The 23,252-nt window shown below is 48.7% G+C and overlaps 3 protein-coding genes across 39 annotated transcripts in view; 1 reads left to right on the top strand and 2 right to left on the bottom strand.

Annotated features, from left to right (window-relative positions):
- The window catches only part of S100A1 (S100 calcium binding protein A1), a 1,186,348-nt gene that overhangs the window by 204,725 nt on the left and 958,371 nt on the right, over positions 1–23,252 (bottom strand). Inside the window, exon 1 of one of the 36 annotated variants that reach the window (XM_050754095.1) lies at positions 16,227–16,231. The exons of the other annotated variants lie outside the window; for them this stretch is intronic. The gene's annotated coding sequence lies outside the window, so the exon portion shown is untranslated. Of the gene's footprint in view, positions 1–16,226; positions 16,232–23,252 lie in introns of those variants that run through there. 36 annotated transcript variants of the gene reach the window in all.
- On the bottom strand, positions 294–7,058 carry LOC126935017 (protein S100-A7-like). Its single transcript, XM_050756062.1, has 3 exons — positions 7,015–7,058; positions 5,270–5,427; positions 294–4,355 (listed from the first exon to the last, which is right to left on the bottom strand). Exons 2-3 carry the CDS (start codon positions 5,408–5,410, stop codon positions 4,191–4,193), a joined length of 306 nt encoding a protein of 101 aa, XP_050612019.1. The 5' UTR covers positions 5,411–5,427; positions 7,015–7,058; the 3' UTR covers positions 294–4,190.
- On the top strand, positions 795–22,900 carry LOC126934684 (protein S100-A15A). Of its 2 annotated transcripts, XM_050755468.1 has the most exons (4): positions 795–985; positions 16,678–16,833; positions 19,899–20,128; positions 22,568–22,900. In XM_050755468.1, exons 2-4 carry the CDS (start codon positions 16,680–16,682, stop codon positions 22,742–22,744), a joined length of 561 nt encoding a protein of 186 aa, XP_050611425.1. In that variant the 5' UTR covers positions 795–985; positions 16,678–16,679; the 3' UTR covers positions 22,745–22,900. The 2 variants fall into 2 exon arrangements, with proteins under 2 accessions (XP_050611425.1, XP_050611432.1); XM_050755475.1 differs by lacking the exon at positions 16,678–16,833.

The following is a 23,252-nucleotide window of genomic DNA, read 5'->3' as shown; positions in this document are numbered from 1 at the left end:
GAAGTGGGTAGACAAATACTGTGGTAGCACATTATAAAGTAAATGCAACTCAGAGGTAACAATGCTAACAGTGCATAGAGCAATGTGGATATGAGTTGGAGTTCCACTGTAAAGTTATTTAAAGTTACATTGCTGGATTGTATGAAATAAAGGCTCTCATGCTCTTCTATACAATTCCCAAAGAAGCTGATTGGTTCACATTAACTGCTTTAATTTAGATCGAAACATGGTTAAAGAATAATAAAAGATAAAAAATACTGAAATAGAAAAATAAACCAAGGAAACCAAAGGTCCTACTAGAAATTCAGTTTTAATATAAAATTGAAAATAATGGTAAATAAATGATGCTCCTAGTGAGAACCATTAATTCTTTAATCCAATAATATTGAGGCCAAAGTAAGGAGAGCACTGAAACTTATCTGGTGCTGGTCATAATTCTTGTAAAATGCAAGTTACAAAAACAATAAGATATTATCTCACACTTAGTTATATATATATAATCTATGATGCATCAATCCCTTTCCTGGGCAAGAATACCAAAAAACTACCTCACAGATTTATAAGGGGACACGTGTGAATATGCTGCCATGGTGTGGTTATAGTGACAGGGTACTGGAAACAATCTGGTTGTTTATCAAACACATAGTCTTTTATGATTTTCTGCTCCTTTCACATTGTTCCCTTTGCCCTCTTTTCTTCTGGAAAGTTGAGATCACTCTTCAGGAGCCTACTCAAAAACCACCTGCATGTGGGGTAACATAAGAGATTTCTGTAGAGAAGGTTGAATAAATGTCAGTCAGAAGAAAGCAAAGAGAGACAGGAGTGACGTCACAGTGAATTCAGCACCACGGACAGCTCACGACACTCCAGCCCAGGCAACAGAGTGAGACTTCGTCGGAAAGAAAAAAAGTTATTGGAATGTTTTGATATCAGAATTTCTTGGGACCGTTTGGATTTCCAGAATCTCTTTCACATCAACTGTCATGTGAGTGTGGGCATAGAGCTGTCAATTATTCTTTCTCTTTAGTATCAATATAATGCACAGTAGCTATTACTTATTCCAAATCAAGTCAATTCTTGCTCTAGTATGTGTTAGAACAAAGGTTGAATTCTGATCAATATGACACTAATACCTGTGCCCTTAGGCCTTGCTCTAAAATGTTCTCCTTCCAATGTGGAATGACACATTGCCCACACCCTATTCCTTGAAACTATTTTGAAGGAATATTGGGTGAAATCAAATCAATTTTCTATCTGGTGACTGGAGCTCTGGGATGTGGTTGTGGAGATGGCCTGGTCCCCTCTCCTCTTTATATCCATTTGTTTCTGTTCTATAAGCCACCTTGGTGAGTTTGGAATGACAGTTCTCTTGACGACCTGCCATAGCAAATCAGCAATATCTCAGGATTTGGGATCTTAACTAGGAACTGCATGCTAGACATGGGGTCCCTGTCCTGTTATCACCTCTTGGGATGACATGGATGTATAAACAGAATATCCTAATAGATGTGATGAGTTCTGCATTGGCATAAGCATGGAGAGTGTGAAATAGTCTCAGGAACATTAGACAAGAGTCCCTTGAGAAGGTGATTTTTAATCCTAGACAAGAAAATCAAGAAGTATTTGTCCACACACTCCATCCTAATTAGTATGTGCCATTGCCAATTCACGGAATATTATCAGGAGAAATATGAACTGGAAAAATAAAGGGAGGGCATGGCAACATTAGGGGTAGTCAGTTGCCTTCTGGACTCTACCGATGGACTTGAAAGTCCAGGAACCCCACCCAAGGGAGACCCTCTCTTCTTTTGGGAGATCAGGATGTGAGTCCTTAGGGAAGCTCTTCAGTCATTTGCATTATTCCTTTTGGCCTAGTTCCAGATTCTGGGGTCCAGATTCTGAGGTCCTCTCCTAAGCTGCACAACCTTCCTCCAGGACTGGAAGTTTTTAGATTTTGCACTGCTGTTTACATGAGGTGGTATTGATTAGAATTTGCACAAATGTATTTTATAATAAAAAATGATATAGAGTACTCACTATGAGCTGGGATCCAGTACTGCTATCTGCTGGGTAACCAGGAGATCTGAGGTAATAGTGCTTTCCCCCCATGATTCCAAGTCTGGATGAAAAGACACGAGGGGAATCTGAGGTAATGCAGCCACTATGGTAGGAGTGGGGTGAGGGTGAGGGAGGCACAAATGAGGAAGAGATCATTTCTTTGGGGTGAAGAGATGGTGGTTCAGCCTCTAAATGTCTAAGAGACATTGACATTAAGGTCAGTCTTAAAATGTAATGTGAATGAGACAGATGAAATATTAAAAGACATTTCTGGCAGAGGCAGTAGTTTGGAAGATTGGTATAGAGGCATGAAATACTGAGATATACTGATGAGGGGTGTGTTGCGCATACTTGGAATAACAGCAGCTGGGTGAACAGGAGGGATTCAGAGAGTGCTGGGCAGACAGGAAGTCAGGCACCCACCCTTAGGACCCTGGCATGACGGTTCTGAGCAGTGACCAGCAGTCCTGGTGGAGGAGAGAGGAGGAAAATGGGGAAGATGGTTCTAGGCTGGAGATCTGCAGGGAAGGTGTGGCCCAAGGAAAGTGGGCAACAGAGCTAAGAGAGGAAAGAGAGCAATTCTGGGGTGGATGATGGGGGGCAGGCTGCACAGAGAAGGCAGCAGGAGACTGGGAAGAGAAAATGAAATCCCAGGGACTGCAGGTCTCTGTGAGTTCCAAGAACAGGTGGAATAAGAATGAGAAAGGGGGAGAAGGAGAGAGAAGAAACCTAATGGTCAGACATTGGGATTTGGAGGTGAAAACTGCAGATCAGTCCTGAATGCTAATGAGGTGCAGAATATGTTCAGGAAGGAAGATTCCTGATGAGGAGAGGAGATGCTGGTCTGTAAAGAGAGGTGTGAGTGTGGAGTGCAGCAGTCATTCACAAGAGCAAATAACCCATCCTACACACTTCTGCTGGTTGGATGGAAAGAGAATTTTTGAGATTGTTGCCTGATTTCTCCAAGAAGAATGTTTGCCTCATTGAGAGGTTAGCTGGAGACTGACCAGGGTGGTAAGCGTGATATGGACAGATGATGTGAGACTCAAGGAGGAATACTAAGAGCAGCTGCATGGAACATGGCCTTGAAGTGACACTGGGTGAACATTAACCCTGTGTTGTGGCCTGTATGGAGAGACCCGTCAGTGCTCTGCTAGGACAGCACTGTGTCCTGCTTGTTTCTGCATCCTCAGCCCATAGCACAGTGCCTGGCCTGGAGTAGACTACCAATAACAAACCACTCCATTACCCACCAGATAGAGGTGCTGCAATTTCTCATCACAGTCAGCATAAGCTTTCTGTGTCAGTCCTTAGGGCATTTCTGTGATGTTGCCTTATTCAGGCCAGCCTCCTTAATAGGGCTTCTGGACCACTTAGAGCTGTTCAAAATCTAGAGTATTCATTCATCATCAGAAACCCAGTCCTGGCATTGAGCAAACCATGATGGAGAACAGCTAAGCATCAGAGTGACTCTCTCTCACTTCCACAGGGTCACCCACATAGGCACATGCACACAAGCACACAGCACAGGGAGAGGACACAGACCTTGGAGCCCAGACCACAGGACAAGGGAGCCCATCCTCAGGGAACTACTGAGCCTCCCATTCGTAGTCACATGGGCCCTGAGCCTGATCCCATCCAGGAATCCCTATGTGAGTGGTTTCTGTTTCCCCAAGCCCTGGAGAACAGCTGGGGTGGGAGCAGGAGGGCAGGAGCACACTGAGAGATGCCAGCTCCTTCTCAGTGCAGTATCTAAATACATCTGAATGACCTGGTCCATGCCTTGACAAGGAGGGGCATTGCTGTGACCTGGCAAAGGCCTTCTACTAGCTTCCACCTGTAACCTGCTGTGGTGGCTGCATTTAGGGAGTGGGGCAGAGGCCGACACCAGGACCTGTGTGAGAGGCAGCTCAGCGCTGCTGGAGGCCACAGGGAGAACATTGGTGGTGGGACATTACTCTTGGGTGACCCACTGGATGGGGGTGGTGGGGATTCTCCAACAAAGTTAGCCTGGAATTGGCAGTTTTGACAATGTAGGTCACCAAAGAGAAGAAGGAAATAAGGCAAGTGTCTGGTGGGAGGAGACATTTTATTGTTCCTGGGGTCTCTGGAGGCCCCTTGGTGGGGCTGGATCACTGGCTTCCCCTGAAACAGGGTGCCCCTTCGTGGCTTTGCTTGTGGTAGTCTGTGGCTATGTCTCCCAGCAAGGACAGAAACTCAGAAAAATCAATCTTCTTATCCTCATTCTTGTCCTTTCTCTCAAAGACATTGGTCAGGTAATGTATGCCCTTTTTGTCCTGTGAAGAGAAAAACATACAAACAAGAAAAATTCAATCACAAACAAGTTTTGGGCTGGGAGTGGAGAGGAGGAGGCAGAAACAGAGACAAATGCCTAGATCTGCACAGGCGTCGTGGCGGGGCTGGGAGTGCCGGGCGAGTGGGTGAAGTTGGGGTGAGGATGTGAATGTTATCCCTGGAGTTCTCTAGGGAGACTTTTTGTCTCAAACCTCAGATGGGAGGCAGGTCTTGTCCCGAGGCGCTCTGTTTAGTGACCTTGGGGAGAGCAGTCCCCTGTCCCAGCCTCACTCTCACCTGTCCCCAGCGTTTAAGGGCACTGGCTACCTTAGTTCTACCCCAGGGCCCCCAAATTAGCCCTCATCCTTCGTTCTCTTCTTTCTCTGATCTCCTCTTCTTTCTTCTCTTTTTCCACCAAACTCATCTTCTGGGTTCCCTACTCTTGGTCGTCTAGACCCTTTGGTACCTAGTAGCCCACAGTTTTTTTCAGATTTGCTAATGAGTCTTGTTTATTGCAAAGAGGGCTATTGATTTCTACTAGCAATGGAACTTCCAGTGCTTTCCCATTAATCTCAAGGATGTTGATGTGGGGCCTTTGGGAAGCAGGACCTGAGCATGTGAGTTTCAGTCTCACAGAGAGGGGGTCAGTGAGCACTGGGAGGGGACTGTGCACCGCCCTCAAGCTGTACACTTTGCTGACCATCTCATAACCTCATTTATATCTGTATAACTCTTTCCCATTTTCATACTTTTTTGCCTATCATCCTTAGATTCCCATATGATCCAAGCAATAAATTTGCAAATGGGAAATGTTTTAATCAAAGGATGAGGGTGACCCGTCCAAAGACACATAGTAAAATATAGCCTCAGCCATGCCAGCATCCAACCAACATTGAGAAGCTAAACCCCGACTCACACAGGCATTGAGGAAGTTGGGGAAGTTCTCTTTCATCATCGTCAGCAGGCTTGGCTTGTCAATCTTGTCATCACGTCTGGTGTATTTGTGAAACATGTCGATCATGCCTATTATGGACGTCTCAGCTTGAGTGTTGCTCATCTTGGCTTTCAGAAAGGCTTCAGGAAATAAAGACAATCATTTTTTTCCCTTCATTTAAGTTAGGGTCTCTATGTGGGGGTGTTGGAAGGAGGGCTGAGGACAGAGGAAAAACAGCCCTAAGATGGAACAGAAGGAACTCGATTTTTAAAAATGTGATGGGATAAGTTGCTAAAAAATGAGAGGGTAGGACCAAGTCTGAGACCTGGCCCACCCTGGCCAGGGCCAAGAGGAGATGCAGGTGGATGGCGGAAGTCCAGCTGTGGGCAGAGCTTTGGAGAGGGAGAAGCAGAGAGAGTCGGGGGCCAGCAACACATGGAAGAACTGAGCTGGGACCCCCCCAGCCTCAGCCAGCACATCGCAGACCCCACTCCTAAAACAGCACCAAATCCATCTCCTCCAGCTTCACAGCTGGAGTGAGAGTCACGGGGGCAGGACAATAGCCTTGGTGATCTGGTCTCCGACCCTCCTGGGCTGCTTCAGGAACCAGACACCGTGGGCCCCACCTTGACTCCAGTGCAAGCCCTGCATGACACGGTGCATGCAGGCTCCAGGTGCACATGTGAGGATGGATGTGAGTGTGAACAGGAAACACAGCCCTGTCCTGAGCACAGGGGGGCCCTTCCTGCATTCCCCTGGGAATGAGAAACGGGAATGGCCTCTGTTACAAGGAACAGAAATAACTCCCTGGTTCTTAAGCTGCTGGATGGGATGGGAGTGAGGTGGTTGTCGCTTCATGTCTGCTCTTGGGAATTATCTGCACCCTCGGAATCACCAAGGCTTGACCCTGTTTAAATAAGAAGGTCTGACTTCCCAAAGCAAATTGTCCAGCCGGTGGTCAGTCTGGGCTGGCCTGCACCCCAAGCCTGAAAAATAGGACAATGCAGCTCTCACTTCCCACACTTTCCAAAGAACCAGAAAAGGACCTTGGCTAACGCGTGTGGGTGTCTGACAATAAACCCCCAACTCCTCTCAACGCAGGAGAAAGCTCCATGCTGGCAACTGACTAAGAGGAGCCACCCAAAGCTTTTTTGATTCTGAGGCCAAGGCTAGATGCCAAGCCCTGTGCCCAGAGGGTGCCTGAGAATTTGCAGGTTGTGGTAGGGAGTGAGGGAGCTTTGGCTGCTCAATACCTTACCCAGGTAGGGGCAAGCCATCTGGCCAGGGCTATGCTGTGTCGGGGTCCCAGGCCTTGGGGTTTGGAGAGCCTCCAAAGCATTCACAGGGGATCCTTAGCCCTCCACCCTCTGTGGGGGCAGAGCTGGGGAGGGGATTCAACAGCTGGGACCCCAACAGGCGGATGAATCCAGGGAGGAAGAAGACAGGGAAGGTCCTGTGCTCAGGTCCCACTGGGGACATTTCCACAGGAGTTGTCTCAGGAGATCCCAAAGGAGCAACAGACAAGTCTAGTTCAGCCACCTGGTTGTACAGATGTGGGCTTTTGGTGTCAAGTGAAGGTCACACAGCACAGCTAATGGCAGAGCTGGCCTAGACCCAGGCTCCTGAGTCTTCGTCCACAGCCCTTTCCCTTCCTAGAGGCAGCACAGCAGACTGGGCACTGGGCACTGGGCACTTCTAGAAAACTCAAAGACGTAGGTGAGACTTACTGGAGCTGGGAAGCGACACGAGGAGCAGGATGAGTGAGATGTGTGTGTTTGGAAAAAGAGCAATCTCTTTATAAGGCTCAGCCTGGCTCTTCCCAGGGGCTGGGAGGCCTCGGGCCACCTCTGTCATCTGTTTCTTGGAGCCTTGCCCTACATCAGGTGGGTGGGACACACCCAGGAGGCTGTGCTCAGGGTTTCTGACCAGGGAGCCAGGTCACCAGGTCCCACCCCACCCCAGAGACCTCACCTGGGGACTTCCCTGGCTCAACCTTGATTTGAGGGTAAGGCAGCCAGTGCATGTGTAGCAGCAAGTCAGGAAATGGGAGAAAAGAGCACTGGGCCTCTGGACCCAAAGAGGATGGAGTTTCAGACTCCTGAAGGTAGCATGGTCTTGTTTGTTCCCTCTCTCAGTCCTTCCACACAATTGTTGTGACAGCCTGTTCTACGACCCCACCATGTACTGAGCATTCTAATGTCCAGACATCAAGATACCTGCTGCTCCTGTATCCTCCTCAACCCTCATAGTCCTAAGAGGCAGGTGCTGCAATCTCTATTTTAGGAAAGGAGAAGTTGAGATGTTCACAAGTTTACTCAGCTGGTAAACACAGCAAATCATCATACGAACACAGAAGAGGCAAAATCAAATCCTTACTCGTGTGCCCTGTGCTATAGGTCTTGGGTCACATCAGGGGCTGCCCTATGGGAACTCAGAGTCCAGGGAGGGAAGCAGGGTTCCTTCATTGCTAACCATTGGTCAGCCCCTCACAGAAGCCCTGGACTCAGGTGGAGGGACTGGGGTCAAGGTCCCACTATCTAGGTTGGGTAGCGGAGAGACCCCCCGTGGAATGAGCCTGGAGGCAGGGAGTGGGAAAAGTTCTTTCCTGCCCCATGGCACTAACTTCCCAGAAAGTCTTCAGCGTTTTTCCTCCTCCTATGCAAAACAGCCTGTGTAGGAGTTGGGAACTGTGCCCTTGGCTATAATGTGCCCTACGCTGCTGTGTAAAGCCTGACCCAGGTAGGGGCAAGAGGATTGGGAAGGCATGGGAGGCCCTGGGGCATGGTGAGGAAAGGGAGATGATGAATCAGTGACATGGACATTTTCTGCTAACCCCTTCCAATGTTCCTTTTAGGGTACAAGAGAGCTCCAGGTTCATTTAGTGCCAGCCCCTTAAGCACTCTGGGGCTCCATAGAGCTGATGTGATGTCTCCCTAGGTGGGACCTATTTTCTCCACCCATCATATTTCTTCAAGTTCCTTCTCCATCAGTACTTACGTAACCAGGGGGGCCTGTTTCTCCCGCTCCCACTTCCCCGTATGATGGCAATATTACTTTTAGTGGCAAAAGATACACACACACAGACACACACACACACAGTGGAATACTGCTCAGCTATGAATAAAGAATGAAATCATGCCTTTCACAGCAACATGGATGGAACTGGAGGCTATTATTTTAAGTGAAATTACTCAGAAACAGAAAGTCAAATACTGTGCACCTTCACGTGTGAGTGGGAGCTACATCACGCATACAGATGGAGGTAGAGAGTAGAATCATAGACACTGGAGACTGCGAATTGCAGGAGCTCAGGTGGTGGGTGAAGGATGAGACATTTCTTGGTGGGTACAATGCTTGCTATTTAGGATGGCTACGTTAAAAACCTGGACTTCACCACTGTGCCATATATTCATATACATTCGTATGCAGGTTTTTGTGTGGACATAAGTTTGCAATTCTTTTGGGTAAATCCCAAGGAGTGTGATTTCTGGATCCTATGGTAAGAGTATGTTTAGTTTTTTAAGAGAGCACCAAAAACTGTCTTTCAAAGTGGCTGTATTATTTTGTGTTCCTGCTGTCAATGAATGAGAGTTCCAGTTGCTCCACATCCTTCTTCAGCATTTGGTGTTGTCAGTGTTCCAAATTTTGGCCATTCTCATAAGTGTTTAGTGGTATCTCATTGTTGTTTTAATTTGCATTTTCTTGAGGACTTATGATGTGGAGCATCTTCTGATACGTTTATTTGTCACCTGCTGTGTCTTCTTTGATGAGATGTCTGTTCAGGTCTTTGGCCCATTTTCTAATTGGTTGGTTTGTGTTCTTATTGTTGAGTTTTAAGAGTTCTTTGTATGTTTTGGATAACACTCCTTTGTCTGATATTTCTTTTGTAAACATTTTCTCCCAGTCTTTAGCTTGTCTTTTCATTCTCTTGACAATATCTTTCACAAAGCAGAAATGTTTAATTTTCAAGAAGTCCAGCTTACAAATTCTTTTTTTATGGATTGTGCCTTGGTGTTGCATCTAAAAAGTCATCACCAAAACCAAGATGATCAAATTTCCTCTTATGCTACCATCTAGGGGTTTTGTAATATTGTGTTTTGCATCTAGGTCTATGATTCATTTTGAATTATGTATCATCACTGTTTAGAAAAAAGGACCAGAGGAAAAGCAATACAAAAGGAATGAGGGACAACAATATTAATACAAGACATCAAAGACTTCTAAGAAAATGGATTAAATGAAAAAGAAGAATATTTCTTATTGATTAGTGTGCAAGTGACCAAGATATAATAGTCTTATCCTTTTTTTCTTTCTTTCTTTCTTTCTTTTTTTTTGAGACAGATTTTCACTCTTGTTACCCAGACTAGAGTGCTATGGTATCATCTTGGCTCACTGCAACCTCCTCCTCCTGGGTTCAAGGATTCTCCTGCCTCAGCCTCCAGAGTAGCTGGGATTACAGGCCCACGCCACCACACCCAGCTAATGTTTGTATTTTTGGTAAAGACGGGGAGTGTCATCATGTTGGCCAGGCTAGTCTCGAACTTCTGACCTCAGTTGATCCACCTGCCTCGGCCTCCCAAAGTGCTGGCATTACAGGTGTGAGCTACCAGGCCCAGCAATAATAGTCCTAACCTTATACACACAAGAACATAATTTTGAATAATATAAAGCAAACACTGAAAGAAATTAATGGAAACTGACAAACTTATATCGCTTGGCAGGTTTTGGCAGATTCTGCCCAGAAACTCAACAGAGTCGTCAGATAACAAAACACCAGTAATAGTACAGAGCAGGACCGGCAGATACTGCCACAGCCCAGAAGCAGCCCCGGACACAAGGCCCCGCAGATGTGTCCAATAAACACTAACCTCCAGAAACAGGTGGCCAGCTGTATCTGGCTTGAAGACCATAATTTGATGATTCCTGATATAAACTATTTGAACAACACACTTAAATTTATTTACACACACATACATTCATAAATTCGTGCCCAACCATAGAGAATACACATAAATTTCAAACATACTTGAGACATCCAAAAAACTGATCATTTGTTTTTGCTAAAATGAAAATCTCAGCAAATTAGCTTTAATAGGGGCCTTATCTTTTGCACTTGCTGATCAGGTTGAACCCTGTGAGCCCTTCTCCTGTGTCATGTCTGGAACAAACACTCTCCATAAACCTGCCCCGCCCCATCACACATCCAACCTCCCAGCCACTGCTGATCCCCCAGGAGAGCTCACAACAGGCTGGTCCTGAACAGGAATCTGGCTGGTTGATATCTTCATCTCCTCCTTCTTTTGGGGGAGCTCCCCTCTCCCCAGTCTGAGGTAGGGGCAACATCCTTCTGGATCTATTGAAGATCTCAAGTTGCTGCGGGAAGAGGACAGAAAACAATTTGTTCTTTTTGCTGTATTTTATCCATTCACTTATGCTATGAGTGCTGACTCTGTTCTGGGTGTGCGGATGTTGGGGTGGCAGGGAGATGGAATGGATGTGGACCGTGCTTTGACCAATGCTCTGGTCCCAGGAGAGAACTCCAATAAACCACTGGGTGTTGAGAGAGTGGAGCGGGACAGAGCCAGGAAGCCCCAGGTCCCCAGGCAGTTCAGTGGTCACTTTCTCTGTGAAGCCTTCTCCAGGCAGAGCCATCATCTCCATGTCCCTGCGCATCTCAGTGACAGCCCTGGCTGCACATACACTATGTTTGCTGCCACCTGGCCGTGTCTTATATTGTGCCCCCAGCCTCCAGTGCAGAGAACTCCATACACATTGGCCGAACTAGCAAGTGAGGCAGGTGTCTTCAGAAAGGTTCAGATAAAGTGTGTGGGAATTCAGAACAGGGGAAATCACTTTTCAGGTGGGGGAGCCAGGGGAATTTTGTCGGGGCGCCCTTTCAATAGGCCACAGAGCACTTCCAGGAGCCACGGTGAGAGGGACAGGGCAGAGGGAGCCACAGGAATGTTCCGAGACAGCCAGCTGTTCTGTTTGGGGTCCTTCTGGGTGGTGTTGGCCGGCTGCATCTCTAGACTGGAGCAGCAGTTGGGAGAGCGGGACAGAGAGAGTTCCATGGTGTTCAGAAGAGATTATTCGGACTCAGTTCTGCTGTGAGCCACCCACACTGGAGGATCCATCCACACTGGAGGAGGAGGACACCCAGCTGCAGCCCAGAGCCTGTGGTCCCACTGTTAGGTTTTGAAGGGAAGGCAAGGGTTAAAGAAAGACACAGAGAGAGTCGGGGGCTCTATGGCAAGGCAGGTTTTCTGTCCAGCACAAGACCTGAGGAGGTGGGGGACCAGCTTAATGCCAGACGCCCTGCCGCTTACAGGCTGGGGTAATTTATAGGTCTAGGTGGGGGTCTGGGCAGTATGGCTTGCTTGCCGGGAGGATATTGATAAGATGTTCCTACGATCGGGTGGTTTGGACCTTTTTCCCGCGGATGTGATAGGCTGTTCCTTGGACCTTTGCCCCGCACGATACGATAGGGATGTTCCCTCAGTTGGGCCTTTGCCTGGCAGGGTATGATACGGGTGCTCTTGTGCCTTGTGGTCAGGCCCGAATCCACATGGAATGTTTCACTCTGACGAGGCTCCGCAAAATGGCAGGGGGCTTACAAAATGGTGCAGTTTGGACTAACACCCACCATCCCGTCTAGAATGGGTTTGCTGGGAGGATTTAGTGTGAATTCTGTTCGCCTGATAAAGGAGGTTGCTTTCTCGGAGGCCACACACACAGACAGTGCTGGGAAGTGACCCTTGTGTACCCCGAGAAATGTATCTGTTCAACCAAATTTCACGTTGGCCATGATCATTCCTCACCTCACCCAAGTTTAAGAGGCTGGGCCCTGTAGGTTAAAACTGGCAAGCTGGAGAAAGCAGTGGAGGCCACTGCAGGAAGGTTCTCTGGCCAAGGGGGACTTTACAATTTTGACTTACAGTCAGGGCTGTTCCTGTTACAGTTGGCCCCAGTCAGAGGCCCAGGATGAAACTCTGGCCCTGAGCGCAGACTTGGTTTTCTGTTTCCCAAACTTCCACACGGTGGCGCCACCGAGCACCCACCGAGCACCCACCTCGCCCGGTTGCTGAGGGAGGCAGCACCACGTAGCTGGGTCCTTCGCGGTTTCCGCCCTTCTTCAAGTTGTGAGTCCCACGTCGGGCACCAATCTTGCACCTTTAAAAAAAAGAGATCTTCACCAAAAGCTTCTGAAAGGCAGAGGGCTTTTCTTAATTAATTTGTATTCTTTTCTCTCTCCAATGCCTACCAGAGGGCACTTCACAAAATCATATACTGGGGATGCAATTGTTAATCGAGTAAGTAGAAAGAGGAACAAATTAAGATAATTAAATTTTTTGTAATGGTGGGTTAAGTAAATCTTGATGCCTGTACACATGGAATCCCTGTGATTATACGAAATGGACATTTGGTCTTTGTCCCTGTTCCTGACGCTGAGCGTCTGAAACCTCTGGAATCTCCTGAATGACAGGGGTGAGGGAGCATCTTTTGTTACTCATAACAATCCCCTTCCAGCCATACTGAGTGTGCGCTAATGAAGTGACTCTTCGTGGACCCCTAGACAGCTTCAGGATGGGGCTGGTTGCCAGAGGAAGCAACCATGTGATTGGAGGGCGGGAGCTTTCAGCCCCAGGCTGGGCCTCCAGAGAGCGGCTGGGGCAGGACTTCAATCACCAGTGGCCAATTATTTAATCAACCATGCCGAAATAAAGTGACTGCCATAGAAACCCCAAACAATGGGGCTCAGAGAGCTGTCGGGCTGCTGAGCAGGTGGGGTGCCGGAAGGGTGGGCGCCTGGGGTGGGCCTGGGAGCTCCGTGCTGCCCCTCATACCCTCGGTGTCTCTTCCACGTGGCTTTTCCTAAGTTGTATTCTTTGTAACAAACCAGTAATCATGGGTAAAGTGCCTCCTTGAGTCCTGTGAACTCTTGTAGCAGATTATCCAACCTGAGGAGGGTTTTTTAGGAACCTCCAATTTTAGCCAGTCAGTCAGAAGTATGGGAGGTCAGGTGCTGCGATTGGCATCTGAATTGGGGGCAGTGTTGTGGGGCTGAGCCTTCACCTTGTGGGGTCTGTGCTAACTCTAGGTAGTTAGGGTCAGAATGGAATTGCAGGATACCCCGGTGGTGTTCAGAGAGTTGGAGAATTGGTTGGTGTGGGGATTTTTAAAAAAAGGAAATATAACTCCCACACATTTGGAGTCAGAAGTGTTGTTAGGCAGAATGGTTCAGAAATTCCATATAATGTAGCTGTTTGGAATAAATCACTCAAAAATATTTAAGAATTGGGGAAATGTTTTAAACATAGTCCTCATTGAAAAAGCAGATGATAAAGAAGCTGGGAAAGGACAAGGCCGTGGCCCACAGGGTGGACTTGGAGTGGGCGTGGGGAGTGGGTTAATGGGACATGATTGCTCTGCGTGAGACAAGGCCACGGAACTCGGGAAACAAAGGTGGTTTTGAGCAAGAGTCATGTCAGATTTTGACAGGAGGCAGAACAGAGAGAAGATATCTTTACATAGGTGAAGCTTAGAGTTCGTGATAAAGTGTTCTCCGCCTTCATGTTCACAGTCAATTAATTTTCAACAAGCCCGCCAAGCCCATTCAATGGAGAAAGAATAGTCTTCAATAAACGGTGCCGAGACAAGTGGGCAGCCACATGCAAAATAATGAAGCCGTACCCCTTCCTTCCTTCGTACACACAAATTAACTCAAAATGGGTCACAGCCCTACACATAAGAGCTACAACTAAAACTCTTAGAAGAAAATATAGAAGTAAATGTTCAAGATGGAGGGCTTGAATGTCTTTGCATATGCTATTGAGGCTTTATGACTTTACTTTCCACTGTTAGACCTACAATCCACTTGGAATTGTCGTTTTGTCTGCTTGTGAGGTCTAGTTTCATGAGAATGAGCATCCAATTGATCCCATAAAATGTATCGAAAAGCTTGTGTTCAGCAGTGCCACTTTTGTCACAGAATAAATATACTACACGTGTGTGTCTTTTTCCCAGGCCTCTATTTAGTTCTGTTGATCTGTTTGTCCTTGAACCTGCCGGGCAGTATCTTAGTTACCGGAGTTATTATGATAAATCTTAATATCTAGTACTGTGGATCCTCCCATGTCTTTTCTTTTTCATGATTCTCTTGGCTACTCTTGGCCTGGCTATATACTTTTTAGAGTTAACTTGTCAATTTCTATAATTTCAGTAAGAGCTTTGGGATTGGGATTGCACTGAATCTATGTTACATTTGGGAAAATGCCAGCTTTACAATAGCATATAAAGCTACTATGAACATGGCATATCCCTTACTAAAAATCTTTTAGTGGCTTCCTATCCTGCTTAAAGTCCAAATTTTGCAAAGTCCTCATTGGCTTGTCCTCTGCCTGCCCCTCAGACCTCATCTCCTGTCTCTCTGGGCTCCATTTACACCACTCCTGCCCTTCTTTCTGCCCGTCCATCAGCCCAGGCTGGCTCCCACCTGAGCACCTCTGTTCCAGCTCTTTCCTCTAACCATGGGGCCCTTCTCCTGCTCTCCCCAACGTTGGATTCCCTGTTATTCGGGGACAAGGTAATGTAGTGGATGAGAACGGGTATGTGGGGCCCATGGGCCTGGGTTTGAAACGTGCCTCTGCATTACTAGCTGTGTCCCTATCATGCTCCTGTAATTGTCATTCTTTGGGCTTCTTCAGCAATTGTTAAGAAGACAAGATGAATGGGTGGATGTAATGGGGCAGTGCTCAGCAAAGAAGAAGAACTTAATACTATTAATCATCTTCTTACTCTCCAGCAGCCTCCTGGTCCTACAGAAGCAGCCTAGGGGCTCCCTATGCTAGAATCTTACTCTTATTCTCTACACGGCAATAATGCACCCTTTCTTTCTCTTTATCACATTCTCTGTGAGGGTTCTAATGCATCTAGCAGCTCCCCCTTCAAGCACAGCCCATCTAACACACATTTCAGATACTCTTGAGGCTGTTGACTGGGATATCAAGTTGCTCCAATCCTAAAGATAATACAGGTCTGGAGAGAAGCAAATAGGTATATGCTGGTGAGAACTGGCAAAAATCCCTCAATATGCCATCAGTATAACCCGCTTCATCGTCAAGTACCATACGACATTTCTTTACTTTTTAAGGTAATTACTTGATCCTTTCCACCACCACCTCACCGCTGTCTTAGTCAGAAATTGAATATTATCCTTCTTGAAGTATTTCCAATCTTTGAGGTGTCTAAAACCCTGGTTGCAGCAGGAGCGGGGGTGGGGGTGCTTCAGGACCAGTTTCAGATAACCTCCTTTCTCAATTTCACCAGAAAGCGCTACTCCTTTGCTGTACTGGCTTCTGGATGTCACAGGACATTGCTTTCAGTGACTGGTCTGCGCACTGGAAAGACATGAAGATTGTGTCTGTCAAGATCACAATCTTGCCCTGGCCATGGGTGGTTGGGTTATGACATGGGAGATGCATGTTTGGCACCATGTTTATGGCTTTTTTCTAAGTACAGTACCCTGAAGTTTTGGCTAGATGTCTGTCTCCACCTACAGACTATGAGTTATTCAATTCATTTCCATCTGCTTTCTCCACAGCACCTAGCACAGGGGCACCTAGCACCTAACACGTGGCAAAATTCTGATAAACATTAAGGAAGAGTTGACATTAAAATGTATAAATAAAAGTAATTTAATGTCTAACAATAATGGATTCATAAGACAAATTCTGATAAATGCAAACAGATGATCGCAATGTACTCGCTAAAAATCAGGCTAGCATTGATTAAGCATGTGAGATGTTCACAGCATAACATCAAGCAAAAAGTGCAGTTACAGCGCAGCTGTGCAAGGGATCATCACTGGGTATTGGCATGGTGTAGGGGGTTGTTTTTTCCCAGAGTGAACAGAGGGTAGGGAGAAAAGGAGTGCAGTCTGCCCCCCATCCCCAGCCATAGGTCAGAAATGAAGTTTCTGCTGAACAACAAGCTATTATCCAGCAATTGTCCAATGGTGAACCACATGGGTATACCAAATTTGTTAATTAGATAGTTTTAAGGTTTTGTTTTTATTTTTGTTTCTTGGTTATAGACATTGCCATGGTGGACATTTTTCTGATTATTGTTTTTAACATCTGCTTAATTAACTGTTTCGGGATAAATTGCCAGGGTAATGCTGGCTGAACCAAAAAATTCAGTGCAATCTTTTGTGGCTTTAGCTTGGCAATGCTGAGAAATTCAAGTCATGTTTTTAGTTTAGAAACAAAGTGTATTGATGAAGCACTTGTTTGCTGGGGAAATCACTATGTTGAGTAGATAAAGGCTCACTCAGCAAACTGGAAAAGCTGTTGGCTTCAGTATCTACCTATGATTTTCTCTCCAACCTTCAGGGATGCATAGATGGAGTCTCTGGTTTGATGACCTGTCCTTTGGCGCCCCCTTCTGGAAGACTCAGTCATCAGCCTGTGCGGGCCCTCCCAAGAGAGCTGTGTGGGGTGAAATGGGGCCAAGTAGAAGGGGCCGGCTGGGAGAAGTCTTGTGTTGGGGTGAGTTGGCAGAGGGTACCCCACCCATCACTCACACAAGGGCCCAGGTAGCATCTGTAAGGATGTCGAGCCTGAAGGTCTGGCCCCCTAAGAGTAGGGTGACTTCCACATTGCAGTTGGTGATTTACTAATGAACAAATCTGGTTCTACCACTTCTCTTTCACCTCCCATCCATCACTCAACTGATTTAAAAAATCCTCTATTAGCTTCCTCTCTTGTTTGTGTATCACAGTCTTGCCCTGGCCATGGGTGGTGGGGGTTGTGAGGTGGGGAGTGCATGTTTGGCACCAAGTCTGCAGTGCTTTTCTAAGTACAGTAACTCGGAGTTTTGACTAGATGTCTGCCTCCACTGACAGACTATGAGCTGGATAGGATAAAGTCCCAGCTATAGCTTGGCACAGAGTCTTCCGGTCTTGTCTCCCTCCTGCCTCTCCAGCCTTGTTTCTTCTAACTTCTTATGGTGCACCCTGTGGACTCCATCCCCTGATCAGGCCGCACTCTTTTTTATTTTATTTTATTTTTATTTATACTTTAAGTTCTAGGGTACATGTGCACAATGTGCAGGTTTGTTACATATGTATACATGTGCCATGTTGGTGTGCTGCACCCATTAACTCGTCATTTACATTAGGTTTATCTCCTAATGCTACTCCTCCCCGCTCCCCCCACCCCTTGACAGCCCCCAGTGTGTGATGTTCCCCTTCCTATGTCCAAGTGTTCTCATTGTTCAGTTCCCACCTATGAGTGAGAACATGTGGTGTCTGGTTTTCTGTTCTTGCAATAGTTTGCTGAGAATGATGGCTTCCAGCTGCATCCATGTCCCTACAAAGGACATGAACTCATCCTTTTTTACAGCTGCATAGTATTCCACGGTGTATATGTGCCACATTTTCTTAATCCAGTCTATCAGTGATGGACATTTGGGTTGGTTCCAATTCTTTGCTATTGTGAATAGTGCTGCAATAAACATACGTGTGCATGTGTCTTTATAGCAGCATGATTTATAATCCTTTGGGTATATACCCAGTAATGGGATGGCTGGGTCAAATGGTATTTCTAGTTCTAGATCCTTGAGGAATCGCCACACTATCTCTTTTGCAACCCCAGGCCTTTGCCTGTGCCGTGTCCTCTGTCTGGAGCGCCTGGTCCTCCTTTCCTCCGTGCAACTCAAATGTCTCTTCCAGTCGCAGCTGAAATATGACCTCCCTAAGGAAGTCCCCCTCAACTCCCCAGGCGGAAGGTGTTCCTTTCTGGGTGCCTGGAGCACCTGTCTGTGTCACTCAGTTGGCTTCCACGTGCCTAGTGACAGTGTGTGACTGTCCCCTCACACGTCCCCACCCTGTGAGCTGGCCCTGTGTCTGATGCATATTGCCTAGCAGAAGGCCTGGCACACTGTAGGCACTCAAGAATGTTTTTTGAATGAATGAAGGAATGAATGTGCTTCATGATGGTGGAGTTTGGGGGTTCGCTAATTGAGGGAGGACACCCCAGGGAGATGTAGTTAAGTGTGTGTCTGACCCCACCAAAGCCCTGGAGGTGGGAGGACAAGCTCTGAGGCAGGGAGATGATAATGGGACCTTTTGTGATTCTTAGATGCTTCAGATCCTGCTCCGAGGGATGTGGGCTCCTGAAACTGGTTGAGTTAATCTTAGCAAGTTAAGTGTTGTGATGTCACCTGAGGAATGCAATTAAGGCTCAGTCCTGCTGCTGAAGGACCTGTGAAGCATCACAACACTGGCTGCCATAATTGGAGGCGCTGAGGATGGGTGGGATGTGGGGCTTGGTGGTGGGTTCCCGGCTCACACAGCTGCCTCCTGCCTGAGCGCTGGGGAATCTCTGGGATCAACTACAGGCTGGATCTGTGGTTTTGGATCCTCACCTCAACAGTGACAGGTCAGTGCCTCTTCCAAGAGAATTGTGGGGTGAGGGTCTGTGTTGGGTCTGTGCAGGTTCTAAAAAGCAGAGGTGGGTACAGCTTACTTGTTTTAGAGAACATGTACAGTGTGGATGGACATGCTAACAGTACAATTGTGGCCCAAGCGGGGTGTAGGACCCAAACTGAAAGCAAGCCTTTGGGCTTGTTCCCAAAGACATGGGTTTGAGCAAAGCTCCAGGTAGATCGGTTGTGTGATCTTGGGGAAATTGCTCCTCCTTTCTGGGTTTCATTTTTCCCTTAGGAAAATGGGAGTAATGATGCCTGCTTCCTATGGCCCGCGTGAGGGTTACGTGGGATATGGGATAATTTGTATAAAGTGTTCACCTGGTGCCAGGCTGGTTCCACGAGCGGTGGAAGCAGCAGTTGTCCTGATTCCTATCTGCAGAGTCCAGGGAGCACCGCTGACTTGACAGGGAGATCTTGTCGCCCGAAAACTGGGGTCTCATCTCCACAGGAAGTGAGGAGTGGAAGGTCACAGGCATCAGAGCACCAGAGAGGAGTGGCACAGAGGCTCTGGGGGAGGGGGGCGTGGGATGTAAGGGCTGAAGGGATGGTGCTGATGACATGGGGACTCCCTTTGGAGAGGGTGGCACAGTGTGGTGGCAGCAGGAAGACAGGTGGGATCCACTTGCTGCCTGTACATTCAACTGGGAAAGAAAACAATCGCTCAGGAGCAGAGCCCAGTTTTCCACATAGTGTGGTTATTCTAATATTGTTTGTCGCACAAGACAGCTTATGGTAGTGCGGATTCTGCCTTTTCAAGGGTTTAAAAGTGTTTCTATTGGAAAACAACACAAACACTGACTTGCTTCAGAGTCTTTAGTTTCTCCCCATTCTTGACTTGAGGCATCTGCTAAATTGGGGTAGGTTGGAGGGAGGAGGATGCAGCTCCTGTGTCCAGGAACCCCTCAGTCCCAGCAAACAGAGTCCTGTCTTGAGAATTTTCAGGGAAGCGTCTTGCAGGGCAGCGACTTTGAGTCACGTTTGCACGGGGTCGGATGAGTGCAGGGGTCCTGGTGGCCTGAGACTGGGTGTGGGAATGTGGGCAGGTACAAAAGGGAGAAGGCTCTTGGAGGAAGCACCATCTGCTGTGGACTGGCTGGGACAAGGTGCTGCTCTCTCCTCCCAGATTCTCCACCCACTGTCCCCGGCTGCTGCACCCCTGCACCTCCACGTCTGCCCCCTGCCCGGGGCCAGGGCCCAGCAGTCATGACAGACACCCCAGTGGAGGAATCCCTCTTCCAAATCATCCACTGCTTCCACCAGTATGCAGCCCGGCAAGGTGATGTGGAGACCCTGTCCCTGCAGGAGTTGCAGGCCCTGCTCGTGGACAACGTGCCCCGCTTCATGGACAGCTTGGTACGCAGGGTCTGGGATCAGGGTGGGGGTTGAAGTGGGGCCCGGGCACCAATACAGGGTGGATTCTGGGATGGCAAGTGAGTGTTGAAAGCAAATGCTGAGGTTATTACAGAGGGCGCTGTCTCTCATGAGAATCTTATTTTTTTTTTTCTGGAGATGGAACCTGACTCTGTCGCCCAGGCTGGAGTGCAGTGGCGCAATCTCTGCTCACTGCAACCTCCGCTTCCCAGGTTCAAGTGATTCTCGTGCCTCAGCCTCCTGAGTAGCTGGGATTATTGGCGGCCACTATCACGCCTGGCTAATTTTTTGTATTTTTAGTAGAGATGGGGTTTCACCATGTTGGCCAGGCTGGTCTTGAACTCCTGGCCTCAAGCAATCCACCCGCCTTAGCCTCCCAAAGTGCTGGGATTACAGGTGTGAGCAACCGTGCCTGGCCCTGAGAATCTTTAATTCACGGGACGGCGGGATCTGTGGCCACAGTGGAGTGGCCCCAGCACAGCTGTGTTTCTTGTCCTTCCCTCTCCCAGAACTCCCTGCCTGGCCTCCCTCCAGCCCAAACTTAGCTGATTTCCTGGAACTCAGTCCTAACTCCAAACCTGTTTATGCCTCTGCCCATCTACTTCCTGAGTACAGGCCCTCCACCTCCCCTCTGCCCACAGGCTCATCGAGGCAGTGCCTCTGCCCCTCACCCCATGCCACCTTCCAAGCCCTTTGAATTTAGCCCATTCTCCTGGGCTGCACAAGCCTGGGCCTCCTGCTCCCATGCATGGGGGAGGCATAGCAGGAGCTGCAGTGGCCCCCCTAACCAGAGTAGGAGTAGGGTGGGGTGGGGTTAGGAAATATTACTTCCCCTTCCACCTCCTGTCCCCAGAATCTCTCAGATCTGGACAGGCCCAGTTCCCAAATCCAGGCTTAGACAGCCCTCAGGCCCTACCCATCTTCTTTGTCATCAGACCCAGACCCATGATTACTGGGCTCCTTGGGACCTGCAAGGCCTGCAAGGGTGTCTGTGGGGTGCTCCTGTCTAGCCATGCCCCGGAGTGTCTGGACTGTCATCTCCAGAGGACTTCTGGTCCATCCTGACTCAAGGCCACTCCATCCAGGAAAATGCTCTTCTTTGGTCACTTCCCGTCTCCCCAGCCTTGCCTCTGCTTACTGGAGTGTTACTCTGAGGGCTGTAGAGAGGGACGGAGCGAGGGGGAAGTGATTGTGGGTGGTCCTGTTTCCAGGAAACCTTGTCCTTTCTAGGGCAAACTGTACCAGGACGGCCCGGACCCTGCACTCATGGGACTCAAAGCCCCACCAGGGTACAGGGCCCTTGGGGACAGACCCTGGACACAGGGCAGCCCTGGGGAAGGTGGGCCGAGGTGAGGGAAGCTGGGAGAGCCTGTCCCAGGCGGGAAGCCTCCAGCTCCTCTCTGGGTGACCAGCTTTGTGGAACAGTTAAGATCACAGGAACAGGTGGTGGGGGTGGGCCCTGAGGAGACAGAGGCTGCAAACCTGCCCACAGCTGCTTCCCCCAAATGGTTTCTAGGGCTTCACACTGGCTCCTCATGCCCACCAGCCAAATCTTGCTGAAAGCTGCCTCATCTACCCTGCCCAGTGCTCCCGATGTCCACCTCGTGTCTTCCCGCTCTGTCCCTGTGCTGTGCTCTGGCCTGTGACTTTCTTCATGCTGTTCCTTCCAGCTCAAATGCGTCTTTCCTCTCCTCTACGATCCCCATTTCTCAGCCCTCAGGGCCATATCTGGGCCACCTGCCTCGGAACAACCTGGACAGCTCCAGGGCTCCTGGCTTTGTCCTTTCCCTCGTTCTGCGCTCTATGTGGGCCCGGTGCCCGGGGGTCAGAGGTTCGCATGCTATGCCTCTGCCTGGGAATTGCTCCCGAAGCAGGCAAATGCACAGGCATGCAAACCTCTGACCCCCTGGGCACTAGCCTTGCAGCAGCACTGGGGATGCAGACTTGAGGGCCAGGTCGACTCTGCTCCTGGGGAGCTCCCAGTGTGGAGGAGGAAGGCACCGCCCTGCCTTGAGGAAGCCCTGGCTGGGATGTCCCTCCAGAGGAGCCTCCAGCCCAGCTGTGAAGAGAGGTATAAACAGCTGCTGCCGGTGGATGCAAAATCGTCTGGGATGCCAGGGCTGCCTGGGCACTGAAGACAGTTAACCATCAGTGGTGCCCAGTTTACCTCCTTTGTCTGCACACATGCAGCTGGCTCCAGGCTTGGTTATGGGGGCACCCACCATGCCCCTGTCTCTTGAGCCTGATTTTGCAGCATTCAGAGTCCTAGTCACTGACTATTGGAGTGAGGAGTCATTTCCTGTAAGCCCTTGCAGGCAAGGCCAGGCCACAGTTACCCCATCCCCTCCCAGTGGGCTGTGGGGAGTCTGGCAGGTGGGCTGCATGCCTGGGTGGGTGGTTGACACTCTGCCCGCTTCTCAGGGCCGGAAGGAGCCGTACTATATCACAGAACTGTTCCAGGCTGCAGACAAGAACAAGGACAACCAGATCTGCTTCGATGAGTTCCTCTACATCTTGGGAAAGCTGGTGAAGGACTACCACCTGCAGTACCACCGGCAGCTGTGCGCTCACCACTGTGCTCAACACAGCCTCTACTAGAGGGAGCTCAGGCAGCCTCCTGCCCACCGGAGCCTGACCCAGGAGGAGGTGTGGCCTGGCTATCAGGAACTGAAAGGAGAACCCAGCTGTGTGTGTCTCTGTGTGTGTGCACATGTCTGTACCTGTCTGTGGAAAGGAGAGCCGTGTGAGAGAGAATAAAGCAATTTCATACATATTTCCAAGGATTTGTCAGTATGTGGTTCTGGGCTTCACCTACAATCCAGAAAAAGAAGTTTCAGTCCCAACCTGGGAAAGATCTATTTTAGATGAATGAAATAGCCCTTGCCTCCAGGAAGCTCCTGTTTGAGTGGAAGAAACAGCTTCTATCTCCAGGGAGCCCCTTTCTGAGGGGGAGATACAGCTTCTATCTCCAGGGAGACCCTGTCTGAGGGGGGAGACACGCTCCTATCTCCAGGGAGCCCCTGTCTGAGGGGGAGACACAGCTTATTCCTCTAGGGAGTTTATATCTGATGGGGGAGACACCACGTCTGATTCCAGGGGGCCCCAT

The sequence above is a fragment of the Macaca thibetana genome, chromosome 1 (assembly GCF_024542745.1).
Source record: "Macaca thibetana thibetana isolate TM-01 chromosome 1, ASM2454274v1, whole genome shotgun sequence".
NCBI classification, from domain to species: domain Eukaryota; kingdom Metazoa; phylum Chordata; class Mammalia; order Primates; family Cercopithecidae; genus Macaca; species Macaca thibetana.
Note: the sequence above shows the minus strand (reverse complement) of the source record. Positions and strands in the feature narration are given on the sequence as shown.